The 18715-nt window shown below is 42.6% G+C and overlaps 1 protein-coding gene across 1 annotated transcript in view; it reads left to right on the top strand.

Annotated features, from left to right (window-relative positions):
* TFCP2L1 (transcription factor CP2 like 1) overlaps positions 1 to 6004 on the top strand; it is a 35960-nt gene extending 29956 nt beyond the window's left edge. Inside the window, exon 15 of the mRNA XM_058840243.1 lies at positions 156 to 6004. Coding sequence (XP_058696226.1) covers positions 156 to 193 — 38 coding nt within the window. The 3' untranslated portion in view covers positions 194 to 6004. The remainder of the gene's footprint in view (positions 1 to 155) is intronic.
* Positions 6005 to 18715: the final 12711 nt, after the last annotated feature.

Consider the following 18715-nt stretch of genomic DNA (forward strand, 5'->3'; position numbering starts at 1 on the left):
TTATTTGATTTACATGTTCAACATTGGTTTTCATGAGCGGGTTGTGAAACAAATGTACAAACTATTGCAAACTACCTAGAAAGAAAATTTGAAGCTCTGTATCTCTGGTGTTTCCTATAAGCAATGAAAATATTCTTTGCATTTCTTTATTACAGCTGAAAGCAATGATGGCTACCACATCATTTTAAAATGACCGTGCTGCACAGAGAGACTTTAATGGCCTAAAATTTAGTGCCTCACTGAGATTGCTAACAACCTAGACTGGAAACATGAAGAACCTTCTGGATAAATGCTCCTGTGAACTAAGAATTACCAAACAGCTTAAGAAAAAACTTGCTTTTACGGATAGAAATTTTTGGTGGTGTGTGATTTTGGTGGGTTTGGTTTTTTTTTGTTTGGTTTGTTTTTTGTTTTGTTTCTTTTGGTTTTTTAAGCTGGAGCTGAGAACATCCTCAAAGCTTGTACATGTTTTTTCCTTCCTCCCCTCCTCTTCAGTCTTAAAAATTGTAGAGGTTTCTGCTTTTTACTTAGAAACATCTGCCTTGTACTAAAAGGAAATGGAAGATAAACAAATCCCAATTCTCTTGACCCCTCATATTCAGGTGAATTGATTTACTTACGGTTCTGAGTGCTCTCCTGCTTTCAACACACACCCTGATGCTGATGGATGTAGACTCCCCAGGGCTCCTCTTGTACTCTTTGAGGTGGAAGGCTTGAGGCTACCTCCCAAAACAGACTGGGCAGTGCAGAGGATGGGTTTGGTGCCCAGCCTTCACCCAAAGTGTCGACTCTGGAAGCCCACACTTGGCTGTTCTCCACCTGCAGATGTGCTCAAAGTCCAGAGACCTTGGTCTCTCCTGACAGACCTTCTGTGGGACCAGTCCAGCAGCACAGTTCTGGGGGGGTTCAAGGAAGGACAGACAACTTGAGGCGAGCAGTTCAGTACCATATTGTTATCTTTAGCTTTAGAGTAGTCTCCTTGAATGGAGCATATGGAGGTTTACCGAGGAACTGTTTTGAACACTGAAAGCTATAGTGCTCATGACAAATTCATACCATGGATTTATTCTACTCTACAAATTAGTGATTAACTGCTATCTTTACTGTAACTGGGAATTGATGTTATAATCTTAATGGATTTTCATCCTGTTACTGAAGTAAAACTGTTTTGATAAAGACCAGGTAACAGATCATCTTAGTTGCTGCTTCTTACATTCTCGCTCTTTCACTTTTGACTCCTATTTCCCATATCTGTAACTATGATCAGCTCCACCCTCCCTTGGTCTTTCGGGACTCCGTCCAGGCTCCATTAATCTACAAAAGTGGCTTCCAGTGAAGTCAAAGGCAAACTGGATCACACCTTTCTTGCATGGATGAAACCATTTCACTTCTTACAGCTCAATAATATGGCTTTTTTCCTAAACTGAGTGTCTGTATACCATCAAAATTTGATTTTTGAACATTTCATTTCATCCTGAATTTACATGGAAAGCTGAAATACCAAACATTTTCCTGGAATGGAAATTTTTCAAAAAAATGAGAAATTGTCAGCTGGAAAACACTGAATAAAATGTTCCAGCCTTTTGAAATGGAAACATTTAATTAAATCCATTTGGCCCTTAAAGCAGCATCAGTTTGAGCTACCGCTGCAGCCCTCAGAAATTGTCATTCAAGTGCCTTGTGCACTGTGTCTCCCTCAGGGCTGAGCTCTTGGCTGAATTACAGATCCCATGATGCTCCTACCCTGGGTTAGTCAAACAGGGAATGCGTCATGAGGGCTGGAGAGGTGCCCAGGGAACGAGGGGGCCATGGAGCCCTTGAATTACAGCTCCCAGCTGACACTAGAGGAATTCGGACAGGCACGGACTGATATTTCTCTGACAAAAGTTATGTGTTTCAAGTTTTCCCAACAGAAATAAACAGCAAAATATTGAGAAAAGCATCCTTTTTTTGATTAAAGCATCAAGTTTTGCGCAAAAAACCCCACCCATCCCCACTGATTTTTTTTTTTTTTTTTTAAGACCAAAAATAATACTAGAATAGAAAACTTGTGTTACAATGGGAAAACCTTCAGCCAACTCAGTTAATTGAGCAGCAATGCCTACTTAGGCACGATCTTGCTCAACTGACTGTCCTGGATGCTCCACAAATTGTAGGCATGCAAAAAGGATGCCTAGGCTTTGGGACATGGTGGTTCCCCCTTCTGAAATGAAGGAATTAAGGCTTCTTGGTTGAGAACCAAAGTGTGTAGATAAGGAGGAGCTCCTGGCCATAGAATCCAGGCTGTGGCCACACATAGCTGCCTTCCAGAACAGTGAATTAATTTCAGATGCCTTTGTGAACAGGTGGGACCAGTGTGCCCCTGTGTACCAGGAGCTGTTTGATTTATTTTCTAGAGGTTGCTTTGGAAGGTGGATGTTGGCTGTGGTTTTTCATCCTGCTCTGTAATACTGGCTCAGTGCATGGTATGGCTGTCACTGGTGCGCAGCTCAGATGAATCTGACCTCGTGGGAAGGGTTCTAAATAGACCTTGAAGTTTTCTGTATCATATCCACTTAGATGTGATAGCCCTGTACCTGGGGGGACACAATAATACTGATACACAGTAGTGAAGAAGGGATAGAGGTGGCTTTGCTGCCTGAGTTAGGGAATGAGAACTGTTTGCTTGTTTTAAAAAGGCTAATTTCTCGATTCTTTAAAAAACAACTCTTGCCCATAATGAATGAATATAATGAATTATATGCCAAAGTCCTCATAGTGTTTCAATAGCACTTGCTTGATTAATTTTGAACAAAAAGAAGTCTGTTAGGGCTTTGCTGTATTTAGAATTTTTAAAATAAAATAATTACATACTCATCTGAGGATGAATTTGACCATGTATCTTGTTTTCATGCTCTAAAAAGGTACCAAAGTAAACAATCCCATAGACTATAAATATTTTTCTATGGGTTGGCTGTGTGAGCCTGTTGTAAAGCTGTACATCTTGGGGGTGTGTGTGTAATACCTACCCTTATTTGACAGAGTAGTTCCAGTCCTTGTTGAACCTCTGTAGCCCCAGTAGGAAGTTGGAGGTTTGTGGTTGAGTAGTACACACATCCATGAAGACACAGCATGGTTGGTTTTTTGAGTTACATCAGCTTAGAATCATAGACTGATTTGAGTTGAAAGGGACCCTTAAGGGTCACAGAGTCCAATGCCCTGGTCCTTACAAGAGTACCTAAAACTGATCCCTGTGACTATGAGTGTCATCCAGAGCAGCCCAGGTGCTCCTTGAACTCTGGCAGGCTTGGTGCCATGACCAGGGGCACAGGAAGTCCCTGGGGAGTCTGTCCCAGTGATCAACCACTCTCCCAGTGAAGAACCTTTTTCCAGTGTCCAATCTGAACTTGCCTTGATTTAGCTTCATTCCATTCCCTTGCTTCTTGCTGCTGGTCACCAGCGAGAGATCAGCACCTCCCCTCCAGTGCTGCCCTTGAGGAAGGTGCAGAGAGAGAAAGAAAGACTTGTTTCACCTGTGTGCCAGGTAGTCCTTGACTCCCCTTGGATCTCCCATCCCTGGAGGGACTTGTTTGACCTGTTTGTGGAAGTGACAGCACCTAGAAGGAAGTTTTTGTTTCCTCAGCCAAAGGAAGCACAAATGTTTAGGATGGGATAGATACCTAAATTCTAGATAGACTAAAGGCAAGGGAGGTGAGTAGCTCTCACTCATCTGTTGACCTGAGAATTAAACCTTATGATCTTGTTTTCATAGTTTCTAGCCACTTTCCCAGGAAAGTAACTATAAACATAGATGTTTATACATGCCATTAAAGAAACGTCTTTTGATGGACGTTGCTCATGACCAGTGTGATTGGGAAGGTGGCAACCTGACTATCCAATCCCTGGTCATTGTCGAGAATCTATAAATATTGCAATAAATCACTCTCTTTTCCCTATTATACACTGAGCTGTGTCCATGCAAATAATTTCGTGTCCTACAGCGACACGGCCTACTCACTCATCTAAATAGCATTAACTTTTTCCTTAAGTGCCTATTACACTTACTTTTACTCTTTTTTATTGTTGTTGCTCCTATTCCTTTCTTAAAAAATAAGAAAACCTACTCAAAGTGATTTAACTGGAACTTTTTTCAGCTATATGTGAAATTTGTGCAGCAGAACTTTATAAGGACTGGGGCTTAGGATAACAGTGAGTAACATGGTTTCCCAAGCTGTCCAGTTCTTCAGTTGTATGTATGATGACAGCCACTATGAATAAAAGTGGGCTTGCTGGGGATGAAAAGGCAGAATCATTATGTGATTAATACCAATATGACTCCAGTGAGTACTGCGAAGTATAAATTTGCATTCTTGTTGGATCTGTACTGTCTGTTTGAAATTTCATAAATTGTAGCATTTTCTCTATCAACAGAATCAATAGGAGATCAATTAATATGACTCTGGTGATGTCCTGAAAACTTACAGTAATGCCCATGATACACAACCACAGGGCAGGGAGAGGGCAAGCGATCTGGTGATAAAAATTTGGCCACCTGACTGAGGTGGCAGGATTGGTGCTATTAAAATTAAAGCTCCTGTTCTTTCTGCTGGCTAAATTAATGGTTAATTGGCTAAAATAGAAATAATCATTCAATATGGAAAATACTGGAGTTCTCATTGTCTTAGTGTGAAATTTAATGGGCTGAAGTTTCAAGACTGGGAGGTGGTAAAAGGATTCTTGCATTTGAGAAGCCCTGAATGGCACTCTCCTTATAATGTAACATATACATATATATGCATATATATACATATATATCCACATACATACTGTACTGTATCAACACATATTTGTGCTGAGTACATGTGTTCTTTGGCTTTAACTGGTACTCTGCTTTGTTTAGTTGCAGTTCAATGTAAAAGACTCTGGTTGATCAAGCTTCAAAACCCTGCCATTCCTTGGGTAGAAATGTAAAAGTCCATAGTAGCAACTAGGTGATTTGGATACAGTACACTTGGAGTGATGTAAGTTCGATAAATTTCTGCAATATAAATCCCAGGCCTTGGTGAAGATGAGCATATTCTTTCACTAACACTGCAGTTCTACATTGCAGCTTCTGAAAATTAGTTAGAGAAACAGAGAAATAGATTGCCCAATGCTTTGTGAACTACTAAGGCTACTCCATAAGCAGAACAACCATACGATGACTTTTCCTAGCTCAGTGTTGTATTGCTTAAGCATTGGCTGTAATTCTAACAATCATCTGGTGGATGACTGAAACAGGTTTTTTTTGTCTGTATCTGTTGGGATTTTTTTGACTTCTCAAAGAAATGCTTATATTCAGACTGTAGCTTCTCTTCCTCCTCCAGTTATGAAATGGTTAACTTTATGCTAGTAATAGAAATATTTTCATAAGATTATAATCTCTTTGACAGCACAGGGTACTCAGAGTGGGGAGTGTTTGGCTTTGATCATCACTACTGTGGGTGAATATGAGAAGGCAGACTGGAGGTGTATCTAACATGCTTGGCTCTCTCTAACAAATGGGTTAAGCTAGTGCCTAATTTTTTGTGCATTTTTGATTTGTACCTTTTTTTTGCCATTCCCTCAAAATTCTGCTCCCTGGTGGGGGATGCATTGGTGACCAGACAGTATGCCCAACTTTTTAAAGTAGCCTGCTGTTGTTCTGGTTTGCTTGGGGTGAGTGTTTATCTTTCAAAGAGGAGTTCCCTCTCTTCACTGACAATGCAGTTGTTACAAGCAGGCAGTGCTGGCCACAAAATTGGCATGATAGGCAAGGGCAAGTGGAGGTGGGTCGATGGGAGGCTGAGGTGTACCAGTTGTGAGTAAATACTGCCACACTCTTCATCTTTTCATTTGTTGGTTTTTGGGGTTTTTTTTTTGTACATGAATAAATAATAATAAAAAAGCATATTTTGCACTGGCTCTTGTACTGTTGTGCAGAAGAAATCTGTATCTAGAATCTGTGCTCCAGTCAAAATGCAAATAAATCTGTTTGTAAGAAGCACGGGTTTGGTGTCTGGTTTGTTTGGTGCGGTTGCGGACAGGAGAGCCTTGGCGTCGGCTGCTGCTCAGCGTGCGGCTGTGAGGGGCTGGGCACCCTCTCAGGGTGAGGGGGAGCAGAGTTTGAAAAGTGCTGGCCAGAGAACATCAGCTGCAGCCAAATGTCCTGCAGCATTTTCTTCGAGTTGGGACTGACTTCATTTCCCCACAGCACAAGGCAGTGACCAGTTTGTGTTTACTCTGGGTCAAGGCACGAGGAGGGAGCAGTGCCTCGTTCCTGCAGAAGCAGTGACAATAGGCATATGCTTTACTGAAGGCACCAGCTGTGTCAGATGCCAGCTGGCTTTGGTCTTGCAGTGCTCAGAAGGCACAGCCATTTCAGAGTCTAGTCCTCGCTGACATCAGAGATGAGCAGAGTCCCTCCTCACAGCAATGCTCTGTCCCATTGAGCAGCTGTGAGACACATGCTGGCAGTGAGGTTTGGATTGTGGAGCATTCACAGTGGTTTGGCTGGAAGAACTCCAGTATCCTCCAAGGTTTAAACCATAGATCTAGTAACTTACGTAGTCAGGAAATTAGCAGATGTTCAGTCATTTTCCAGTTGGAGAAGATGGAGCCCAGTTTGGAGATAGTATCCTCCAGCAGCCAAACACCATGTCAGGGCAAAGTACTGAGAATGGATGTACAACCAGTGTTAGGGTGCTCCTTAATCTGAATTGACCTTGAGCAATTTCAGCTCCTTTGCTGAAGAAGTATTTGAATCACAAAATTAGAAAACTCATCTTGGCCCTGTATGTATGTATAGCAGTTGATATGCAAAGTATAAGGGCACAGACAGTGTTCCTACATAGAGGTTCAAGAGAATTTAATGTTTTTTCCTACCAGTGACTCAGGCATCCCTGGGATGTCTACCCCAATTTCTACTAGCTTAAAATTCCTCTGGAGGCAGAAGTCCAGCCACCTGAGGCCTGATACTGTATTCAAGTGCTCCATGTGTGATCAGGCAGCATTGTGTCCCACAGGGCTGCTGGGTTCAACACAGCTTCAGTGTACACTCAAATCCACTTCCAGGCTGCAGCAGGGGATCTGGGTGGGTTGTTCCCTGAGGGCAGGATGCTGGTAGGCACTTGAGGGTCCAAGGCTGGCATTTGGGCTCTCCAGGGCTGGCTGCCAAGTGCGGGGTGGCCACTGGCAATAACTGATTGGTGACTCAGTGGCTGTATGAGCCCTGCCAGCTGCAGGGGCCATCCCTGGGGCTTTTGGGATCTGGAGGTGAATCCCTCCCTGTGTCCTGCATGGTGTGGGTGCCAAGGGAGTGTCATGTTCATGGACAGTTCCCACCAAAATCCATCCCTCTGGAAAATCAAAACCAATCCCTCTTCTTCTGTATGCTTGACCTGTGTGCTGGCAGGGGTTGGTCACTGCAGAAAGGAACACTAGGAAGGTTTTTACCTAATGAAAAGGGTTCAAGGACAGGGAAAGTTCTGTACAGTTTAGTTTCTATGGGAAACACATGTAAACAGCATCAGAACAGATCCAGAAGTTAGCAGCAACTACAGGACTGGACAGGAATTGTTAAGAGCTTTTAATGAGTGAGGAGAAACAAGACTTAGAACTGGAGCTGTTTAGTCAAAGCATTGTCATAGCCTCATCTAAATCCTCAACAGAAAGTAAACATTTAAAAATTAATTTTCTAATTCACAAAACAATGCAGTCTTTCAGTTAGATTAATCACAACTATGGAGCAGGCAGATAACACCTGTCATACTCCGTCTGTAAAGAAGCTAAATGCTTCCAGGCTTACCTGAATAGGCAAGATTTGACCCTGCAATAAATTAAATTGCTGAGGATTTTTTAGTATATTACAGCAGAGGTTGGTTGTCCTGATCAAACTGGAGTTTTGGACAAGTGTTGACACCCCTGCTCCCCAGAGATGTGTGGCCCAGGGAGGCAGGGTTGTCTTATCTTGTCGCATCCTAAATCTTCTATTTTTGGCTGTTGCAAACAGTGCCACTATCTATTTTGCTGTCTAGAAAACCCTCAGTTCTGATTTATCTGATATTAAGTAATAAGCATGTATGATGCAGCTGGAAAAAAGTTTGATTAGCAAGAATCCAAAATTAGCTGAGCACAGTAGAGCACTGAGAAATAATTTTTCCAATGGTGAAAATTTAAATGCTGAAGACTATGCTTTAGAGAGGAGACATGATAGAAATATTATGTTGGATAGACTTAAAAAAAAGCAATGCTGAGACTAATCCCTCCTTGAAAATATTTTCAAAGCCTAGTATCTCCCAGAAGAAAGTTCCTGGATGGGTTGGCACTACTTTGGGAATTAAGCTCCCCATGATCTTAACAGTTTAACCTGTAGTAGGAAAATAAGGGAAAAATTAAGCAAAAAGATGAACACATGACTCAGTGCAGGTAGGAAATCCTGGCTGAGGGTGCATGGTCAGAGCATTCCTGGAAAGAGACCCAGTGCAAAGACTTGGAGGCCACAAACACTGAGCCAAGTGCACGCTGCTGCACAGTTGTCCTGAGGACAAAAACATTGTCCCAGAAAAAAAATATTTCAGAGCTGCCCACAGCTTCCCTTTTCCATCAGGTTCACCTCATTTCATGACAGTGCCTACGAGGCCACAACTCTTGTTTCTTCAGCAACCATAGTTATTTACTGTCACATGCATGTCTTGAAAGAAACAAAGAAAAGAATGTGTCCCCAAATGAAAACATGGGGATAAATTTGTTGACTGTTGAAGTGATTACTGGGGAAAAAAATGGAGATACATTCTTCTTTCCTTTCTAAAGCTTTGGCTTCCTTTTGGTTCTTCCCATCCCTGCCAATGGCTTTGCACTTTTCAATTCTCAAACAGTTGAATTTTTGATCTATTTATGGTGATTGTTGTGGTCACCTGCTGGCCAGCTACACAAAGCAAAGAAATTGAGAAAATGAACCTTTGGATTCTTGGAGACTGCCACTTTAAAACAATGAAACAATTTTTTCTCTCTCCTGAATATCACCAAGTGGTGTTAATCTGCCACCTTTCAGGCTTCCAGGCCCACAGGTGATGATCCTCTGTCACCCTCTGTGAAAATGTCCTTAAAATTATATTTTAGTGCAAAGTACCTGAGCCCAGTGGTGCAAAGAGCAGTACCAGGTCTGAGCCCAGACCCTGGGCCAAAGAGACGGATGTGTTTCTCAGGGCTTGGTGCTGTGGAGAAAATCTAGCCTGACACTTGCTTATAAAATTAAATTCTCATGACATTACAGCGCTGTGAAACTCAGAAACCCTCAAACCACCGGCCACCACCCTTGGTTGAACAAATATGGGAATATGTGGGGAGGTGAGTTCAGATTTAATAAGGGAATAAATATAAGACATGTATATTTAAAGAAGAAATTACCTATTATGCACCCACTAAGCACAGGGAGAATTGTAAGAATTTAAATACCATGGCAGCACTCTGCCAGATTTGTGTTGTCTGCAGTGTCTGATTTTTAACTTAATTCTTCCTGTGGAGACTTATAGCTGAAGCATGGACAAGACATTAAGTAAAATATCAGCAGGGCATTTTGATAGTCAGGAGTACAAGACACTAAGCCCCCTCCCAGCAGTGTCAAAGCCACACTACCAGGATCCTTTTTCAGGTGTTTTCTTGTCACCTTAAGCAGGGTGCCAGGTGGGTAGAGGACAAGGAAGCTGACTAGTAAGTGTTGGGGAAGAAATTGATGGCCCTTAATTAAGAATGACACTTTTTTACCTACACATTTGATTTTTTGGGAGGTCTTACAAGGAAGCCAGGACTGGAAAAACCCTTTCTGCCAAAGATGGGAGGATATCTTGGGAGGTGCAAATGAGCCAGCAGGTGTTCCTGGGAGTTTTAGTTTCCCAGGTTGGCCCACGACAGGGTCAGCCTTACTAGCTCAGAGACAAGGAAACCTTCTTGCACCTGCTCAGGAGACCTGGCTCTATACCAAATGATTCCCTCCCTTGGTGGTGGGGTTGGGAGCAGAGTTGGGGATTCATCTCAGGTGAGTGGCTGAAGAGTCTGAGTGTGTGTGTTGTTAACTGCTATTGTGCACTCTCCTTCTTGCTGGGCTTTATTTTTGAATCATAGTGTTGTTTGATCAGAGGGGACCTTTAAGTGTTATCTAGTCTAACCCCCTGCAATGAGCTTCACATAGATCAGGCTGCTCAGAGATGTATCCACCTTGGCCCTGAGTGTTTCTAGGAATGGGCTTCCATCACCTCCCTGGGCAACCTGTTCCAGTGTCTTACCACTCTCCTTGTAAAAGACTTCTTCCTTATATCTAATATAAATTTACCTTCTTTTAGTTTAAAACTATCACCCCTTGTCCCATTGTGATGAGCCTTGATGAAATGTTTGTCCTTTAAGTACTGAAAGCTGCAATGAAGCTCCCTAAGGGTCTGTACCAAGTCTTACAGCATGAAAATCCCTATTGCTTTCCCCACCCTTAGTGTTTCCCCCACTTCTCTGCTTCTCTCTCTCATTTCATCAGGGGCTGGTATTGCATGGCTCACGCCAGCTGTGATACAAGTTCTTGCTGTCAAAATGCTGGGAATGAAGCTATGGCATAGTTTGGAGAAATTTTGTGATGGGAACACCTAGTGATGGTCTTTTTTTAGTGAGTGGTGCTCTTTATGCTGTGTTCCTTAAGGGTCTGTGTGACTTGAGGTATTGCCTATCCGGTTGTGTAAATGAAACAAATCTTGACCAATTCAGAGCAAAAGTCATCTCATCTAAGACGCTCAGGGGATAAAAATGGTCACACAGGCAAGTAATTTTCTGTCCCCAAATCGTGGAGCCAGTATTGGTATAGCCAGCAGTATCACCTGCAGCTGTAAACTGTGCTGATCCCTCTGGGCAGGGCTCACCTGTGGGTTTTCAAGGAATTGCCAGCCCAGTGCTGGCTGTGCAGTGCTTGGCATTGGTGGGAGCTGTAGAAGGATACAATTAAATCAATTACAGGCTAGTGATTTTGCATTCAATGAAATAATTACTCTTGAAAACTGGCAGTATGGGTGAAACTTGCTCCCAGCCTTAATATCAGGTTTCACTATCTTGCCAGAAAGAGTGATTGACGTCAACCTGTTATTGTGACAAAGGCTATAAACTCATAGGCTTATAAAATAATTTAGTGTGGAAGGAGTCTTCAAAAGTCATCTGGCCTAGACCTTGCTCAGGGGGGGCTAGGGCAAAGGCTGCTTGGTGTTGTGCAGGGTCAGCAAGGGGAAGCCCATGGCCAGTGCTAGCCAGGAAATCCAACCAGAGGTTATAATACCCCATTCTTGCCTCAGATAATTTATGAATGACTAAGAAAAGATTTTTGTCTTTCCAGTGGTGGGTGGGAGAAAAGTAAAACAACATAGATGTGCCAAGACATAATTATCTTTCAGTTCATCCCTTAAGAATGTCTGTTTAAAAATTTAATTGGGGTATATTTATTAATAATTTTCCCCAGAGAATAGAAAAAAAACAACTTGGCAACCACTTTCTACCAAGTTGGGCAGTTCTTTTGATGGTGTGTTTGCCATCTAACATGTATCTGGACACTAAAAACTTAAGGTTTTACTTGCTAACAGTACTGCTTCACAGTGATGGGTGGGATTGGCAGTGTGGGGGGTCTGGGGGGCTTTAAATTGGGGTGAAACCTTAATGAATGAGCTTTTCCATACTGTGTGGATGCCATCATGTTCCATGTGTGCCTGGCAGAGCAGTCTACTTTTTGGGCAGCTTGGGGAACCTGTGCTGTGAATGCATTAGATCTCCAAACTGGGTCCTTGTGCAATTGTTTATGAGTGCTGTAATTCTCAGCTGTTTGCTTGTTCTGATGTCTCTGGTTGTGAGAGGTTATATTAATTATTTTTTGTTTTGTGCATGATGACAGAACACACAGTCAAGAGGAGAAATGGCTCTGGAAGTGGTGGATAAGAGACACTTATCCTTAACTTACAGTCCTGAAGCAAATAAAGATGTAAGATTTTTCAGTGTTTTTTAATTTGGATGTAGAGGCTGTAACTGGCAGGGCTTTCTACCCTGAAACCAAGATAAATCTTACAAGCTGAGTCTAAATCATGAGCTATGAGCACAAGAAGCATTACATGTGTCTGTGAGGAAAATCATCGTCTTCCTTCAAAAAGGGGGGAATTCTAGAGGGCACTTGATGGGAAGACTCCTAAATCACTCAAGTTGTGACCATGAGCTTCACACTGAAGAGTCCATTTCTAAGTGCAACACTCTCAGATGAATGTGAGATGCATGCTAGAAAGGGTTTGACCTTTGAAAGATTTAAAATGTGGAAAATGGCATAACCTGATGATGATAATAAAATCAGTTATATATATTTCAGGTCTTTCTCCATTTAAAATCTTATTTAATACATTTTCACTCTGATTAGTCCCCCTACAGCTGTAGGGTTGGTTTTGCTGAACAGCTGCAAAAATAGCTGAGGTATATGTTGTACTGCAGCTGAAACACTTGGATGTTTGTATTGGCTTCCTTGAGAGCCACTGGAACAGTTAGAGATGCTACTGGAGAGAAAGTCCTGCTGTAGCAAATAGTGGGTGAAATTATTCAGGAGTACTCATGCTTATAGCAATTCTGTCTTTAGATCTATTGATCTTTCTTTGTGTGTGCTCCTTTTCCACCTAATTTGGCACAGCTCTGTTGCCAGTTGGTTACTGATATTACAATGTAGGGGTTGATAAGCACTTGCCAGCATTCAGAAGCTTTCTATTCCCACACTTTACAAGCCCTGGCCATTTTTCAAACCTGTCATTTGAAGCTGTTTGAATCATGGAAGAACAATGACAAGCAAGGGAGAATGTGTTACTACCGATATTTATCTGGGAGCCTCCTTTGGTGCAATTACCAGCTGGGGAGATAAAAAGTGTGGTGCAAAGAGTGTGTTTGGATGATGGCCAAAAAACCCAGGTTAGTGCTCTCTAAGAGAAGCTGGAGAGTGCTGGATCAGCACCAAGCAGTCACAGCATATCACACTGTACAGGCTGGGTCCTCCACGTGGGAAAATGAAGCCAGGGAGACTCCTGAGACAAGGAGCAAGAGCCCTGGCTTCACCTGTTCCCACTGTCACTGGAGATTTAGAGCTCAGAGGTGGAACTCCCTGCCCTGTGCAGGCAAAAATACTTGACCTTGCTGCACAGGTAAGGTAGGAGCCATGGGCAGTCACCAGTGACATTTCCTGTCTGTGCCCTCATATCTTCAGAGACTTTGTGGCCCTATGGACTAGCAAGGGGTAAACTCCTCCTGTAGACATAGTAAGCCTGTTCTTCACTGCTTTGCTGATCAAAAAAACCCTTTCCTTCTCCCTGGCCTCGTACATCATCTGACTTCAGGTGTGTGGCCAGACAGTCCCAGGAACTGATGTGTGTTAATGACCATTCACTACACACTTGTAGGCAAGATCAAAAAACATTTGCCATGTGCTTCCTCTTCCACAGCACTTCATTTCCTTGCCCCTCTCCCCTGCCCCCTTCATTCTTCTTTTGACTTTCCTACGTGTAATTTTCCCTACTCTTGCTGCTGATCCTGCACTGCTTGTTTTTGGATGATCTGTCTGTGCCTGGGGATGGGCTCCCACACCAGGAGGTGTTTGGCTGCTGCACTGACCCACAAAGATCCCTGCCCTGCATTCCATTTCTGCCTGGGCTGTGGTGTAAGCCCTGTGCCAGTGTCTATGCAGAGACTACTCCAGGTTAGAAATTAATGACTGGCTGGGACTTGGGGGAATTTCTTAATCTGATTCATCTCACAGCTCCAACAATGGGTATATTGGTCCAAGACAGTGTGTTTGAGGTGGCTGGGGAAAGAAAATGCACTTTCAAGTATGACAGTAGCAGCTTCAAATGAAGAGTGTGTGTCTTGTCTTCCTTCAAACAATACCAGAGAGGTCAGCCATAAAGTCATGCTACACCCTGGGGGTCCGGTTTTGGTTTTCAGCAGAGTGTGAATGAGGGGCCACATCTCCAGCCTCTGTAACTCCTGTGATGGTTTAACTTCACCATCTTCCTACTGCATTGCAACCACCAAGCTGTGGTTCATCTCTTTTCATCTCCCAGGATGTCTCTGGCACAGGTGGTGGCAAACCTGGACTGTGAGAGGGGTGAACACTTAGAGAAAAATGCATTAATCAGGGTCAGTTGCCTGTCTGATCCTTAGTACCTCCATCCCAGGGTGCTGAAGCCCAGCAGCAGGGAGAGCTGGGTGTATGGCTGTGCCCTGCAGAAGCCAAGGCTAACCCTAACTCTGCTGCTCCATAGGGAAGTTGAGTGTGAACTCATCAAGTGGTTTATGTATCTGATTGAGGTCCTCAGCCAGGGATGAGGCCATTAACTGGTAAAAAACCACAGGCCCATAGAGAGACAGAGCAGAAGTCTATTGAGGGAGCACAGTGGATCCAGAGTTGTGTGCAGCTTCCTGCAGCAAGTACAGTGCAGCCCCAGCTCCTTACACTTGAACTTACTTTAAAAAGTTATTACTTGATATGGACCACTATTTAATCACCCAGTGGGGCCCTCCATGTTTTCATGCTTCCATTAAGTGCAGCTCCTTAAAAGACAAACAAATTCATGGTCTCTTTTTATTTTCCCTTGAGACAAAGCTGTAAAATAACCAAAGCCCTCAGTATCTCTCAGTGATTTTGTTAGTGGTCTCAAAACCTCACACTACGTAAAGCTTTAGGATTGCTCAAACCAGGAAACCTGACACAGAGCTCTTTTTTATATGCAGAAAAAGACATTGTGTCATGGATTTTTAGGACTAAAGCTGCAAAACAGCTTGACGTGGGTTTTTCTTTTAACCAAAACAATGTGTTGAAGCATTCATGATGTGTCAGTTTACTAAAGTTCGTGTAGTGTGTAGTAGTCTTAAGATCTTCTACCTGCAGTGACACATAAATGCCAGCACCACTAATTTTGCTTAAATGCTTATGTGCAGCTTTTTCCATAAGGTTTGGATCAGAACTGCTCTTTTGGGATGAGTTATGGATGCATGAATTTCTAGCAAGACAGCATGACCACAGTGGAGACTTAGTTAGTGCATGTGCTGGTTGATCATCACAGGTAACCCTGCTGTGGCAAAACTACTTTCACATGGGATTTAGCAGTGCACAAAACTGGGAGATGTGGTGGCTTGGCAAAACTGAGATAGTTGATGCACAGACCAAATCCTTACCCTGCAGTATGTTTTTTAGGTATTAACTGGGTAAAACCCTGAACACAGAGCACTTGTCATTCTGCAGGGCAGCATGGAATAAATGAACTAGTTTTGCTTTAGGCTGCTCACAGACCTTTTCAAACCCAAATTCTGATTGCAGAGGCAGAAATCCCTCCTTGTAAATTCTAAATATGGGTAGTGGTAGAGAAATTGTAGATTTTCAGATGTGAAGAGGAAAGCTGCTAGTAGCATTGGATTTGGAAAATTGTCCTTCAGAACTGAAAAGTTTGCTGTTTTATTTTATTATTTTTTTAATGCATATTGCTTGCTGAATGCAATTAGTATTTTTCTGTAGGACTACTGAATGATACTTTTGGTATTATATTTGGAAAAAGTGGGCAGGTTTTGAGGCATGAAAGAACATTTTCAGCAGTACTGCCCTCTCCTTACAGACAGTGCCTTGCCCTTACACCATCACAACCACTGCTGTTTTCTCCAGTCACTTTCTTAGTTTTCTTCGAGCATCACCCAAAACACTTCTTGTTCTTCCTGCAACTCAAAATACAAACAGTATCAACTTTGGCTTATGTGCAGCAATAATCTTGATAAGATTTCTCAGGAACCTCAACAGAACAAGTAAAAAGCAATTTAATTGATGCAGTTCTGTGGTATACCAAAATACATCAAGTTGTCATTTATGGCATACTTGTTTTCTTTCTTTGTCTCAATCCAAAGACATAAATAATGGTAATGGATTATTTGTGGTGCTTGAAGAGAAAAATGTTCTAATCATATCTTTTAGGTTTCTTTCACTTTTGGCTGCAAGGTCTGGAAATAATTAAACCTACTAGACTCAGAAAGAAATGCATATGGAAAGAAAATATCTGGGGGTAGAACTTTAAATCTATTAAAGGGAGTGAGGAGTGAGTAAACAGCATATCAAGATGAACTAGCCTGGGAATCACTGGCTTTGGGCCCTGGTTTATAGGTCATATTTACAGGAAAAGATAGACCTGAGGTCTACATAGTGAATGACCCCAAAGCTGAGGCATCAAAAATCTAATTTGAAACCATCTCTAACAAAGATACAGATCAACTAAAGAGGTGGTTTTAAAATACCATAGTGTTAGTAACAAAGAGGATAACTGTGACATTAGTCTCTTTGAAATGCCATGAAATAGGAATGTGGATAATGATGGTTGGAAATGTAATTGCATATGAATTAGCCTACTGATGTGGGAGAACAGATCTGTGGTGTTATACACACTATTACCAGCTCCTGAATGGCTTCCAGATAATATTGGAAGATAATTGTTTGTACAGCTGGATCTTCTCTATCTGCTTTCAAACCACTCTGCAACCATGTGGAGAAGATTTTATTATATTTTAAATCTGGGTATCTACAGAATATTCCAATACCCCCTGAGCTTGGAGAAAAACTCTGATTATTGCATAGCTCCAAAAGCTCTGGACTGGAAACATTTATTGGAAACATTTTTACATGGAAAGAATATAATTCCTAAAATGAACCAAGTCCTTAAGAAATGAAAGAGTTTCCACTCTTAAGGCCCTCTAAGAAAGCTCAAGACAAGGTGTTTTTCATTCTTTTAATTATTTTCTTTTTTTTTAATTCCTGGGTGCACACTTAGCGATCTGGCTGGATAATTGCAGAGCTATTGAAATGAATCTGAGAGTCAAGATGTTATTTTGGTGGTGGATGAAACAATAATACAACTGTCATAAGAATGCTAGGGATTTTGGGATAAATTACAGAGGAAACAAGGTAGTGGCTTACATGCTCTGAACAGTGACTGTTTTGGTGGATTTTTTTAGTAAAAGTAATTTTTAATATTTTTTTTACCATACACAGATTCCTTCCACTAAAAGCCTTGGCCTGATAAAAATATGGCCTTAATATAAATTGATCTTTTTATTTCACAACATCAAGCTCTTAAGAAGAGAACATAGTGGTGACATGCAGAATGTAGTATTTTTTTCTTGGCAGGGGTGGCCTTTTTATGTCCCAAAAAACAGATCAAGTTTTATAACAAAACAAACATATTTTATTGAAATGAATGGGAGGCAGGAGCTGGTCAGGATGAGTAACATGCTTATGAAAAGTCTCAAACTTCTCTGTCTGACTGGATCCACCCAGAGAAAGTTCTGCTTAACTGCAGAAGTACCACTCATGCCAGCCATGAGAAAGGCAAAAGGATGAGAGTGGAAGTGGCTGTTAGTGAAAACAGGGGTATCTGGAATTTTGTCTGGTATTGGAGAAGCTGCCTTAATGTTTTTTTTGGTGGAAAGAAGGATATGCAGGAAATGCTGTGCTAAAGTACTATCTGTGATTTCTCTGATGAGGAGCCCTGGGGAAGTCCCATTTCTTTCTCTGGACCCAAATCTCTTCTAGCAGAACTGGCCCCTCTCCTTAGTGCTACTGCAGAGAAAGCAGTGACAGCAAGGCTGAGCAGGAGGAAGGATGGAGTAAGAGCTGGAGGCTGATAGCTGCTTTGGGACCTCCTAGCAGGCTTTGGTTACTGCATTGCTTCTTCCTTATTCATTGTTTTCTTTCTGTTTGTTTTTTGTTTTTTCATATTCTCCCCAACTTATGTCAAACTGTCTTAGATTACAAATGCCAAGGGCTAGTTTGAGATACACTCCCACTACATTTTCAACTCCTGAGCATTACTGCCTTGCAGTAATCTGCTCCAGGACAAGTCTGAGACTCAGCCTTGATATAATTTGGCCCCTTATGGAAGGGGTTTTTGTGACTGCACTGCTAGGGAGAAGGGCAGCTGCTTGCAGGGAACCAGCCAGGCTGTGGGATGTGAGCAGCACAAGTGTGGGACAGGGGGATGGATGGAAGATGTGGGGATGCAAGCCAGGGAGGAATCTGTCTGGGATGGGCTGTGAGCAGGGAGGGCAGCGTGAGGGGACAATACAAGATATCCCTTAAGCCCAAACTGAAAAATACTTTATCCCACCCTGCAGGCCTCAGGGAACAGCTTGGGTGAAGAAATGAGCCCTGCTTTGTTCACAGCCACACTGGGCTGTAGCTTGTGCTCCTGTACGTTTGATGACTGACTGATGTCTGTCAGTCACCGTGTTTGGGTATGCCTGTGCTTTGACTTCTCACCCGGGCTCCCACCTGCACCTACTCCATGTGAAGGGGCCCCTCCACTTTGCAGCAACCCAGAGAGGTGTTGTGGTCTGGGCAGAGGTGCAAAAGGAGCCAACCAAGCCATTGTAGAGCAGTGCTGCAGTGCTACCCTTGTTCTCCTCCCTCTTCTGAGAGCCCAGTGCCTGCTGTTCAGTTTCCACCAGCAAGTTCTTGCAGGGCAGACCCTTTGCATCTGACAGTGGTCTGATGTCCTTGCTGCTCATGTGGTTGGTTGGTGATGTGGTTGTGGTTGATGGGATGCTCGGGGAGCAGTGTCTTCCTCCTTGTACTTCAGCAGAAATGTTGCATTTCTGAAATGAACTATGTTGTTTGCATGTCAAAAGGCATGGGGCATTT

The sequence above is a fragment of the Poecile atricapillus genome, chromosome 5 (genome assembly GCF_030490865.1).
Source record: "Poecile atricapillus isolate bPoeAtr1 chromosome 5, bPoeAtr1.hap1, whole genome shotgun sequence".
Lineage (NCBI taxonomy): Eukaryota > Metazoa > Chordata > Aves > Passeriformes > Paridae > Poecile > Poecile atricapillus.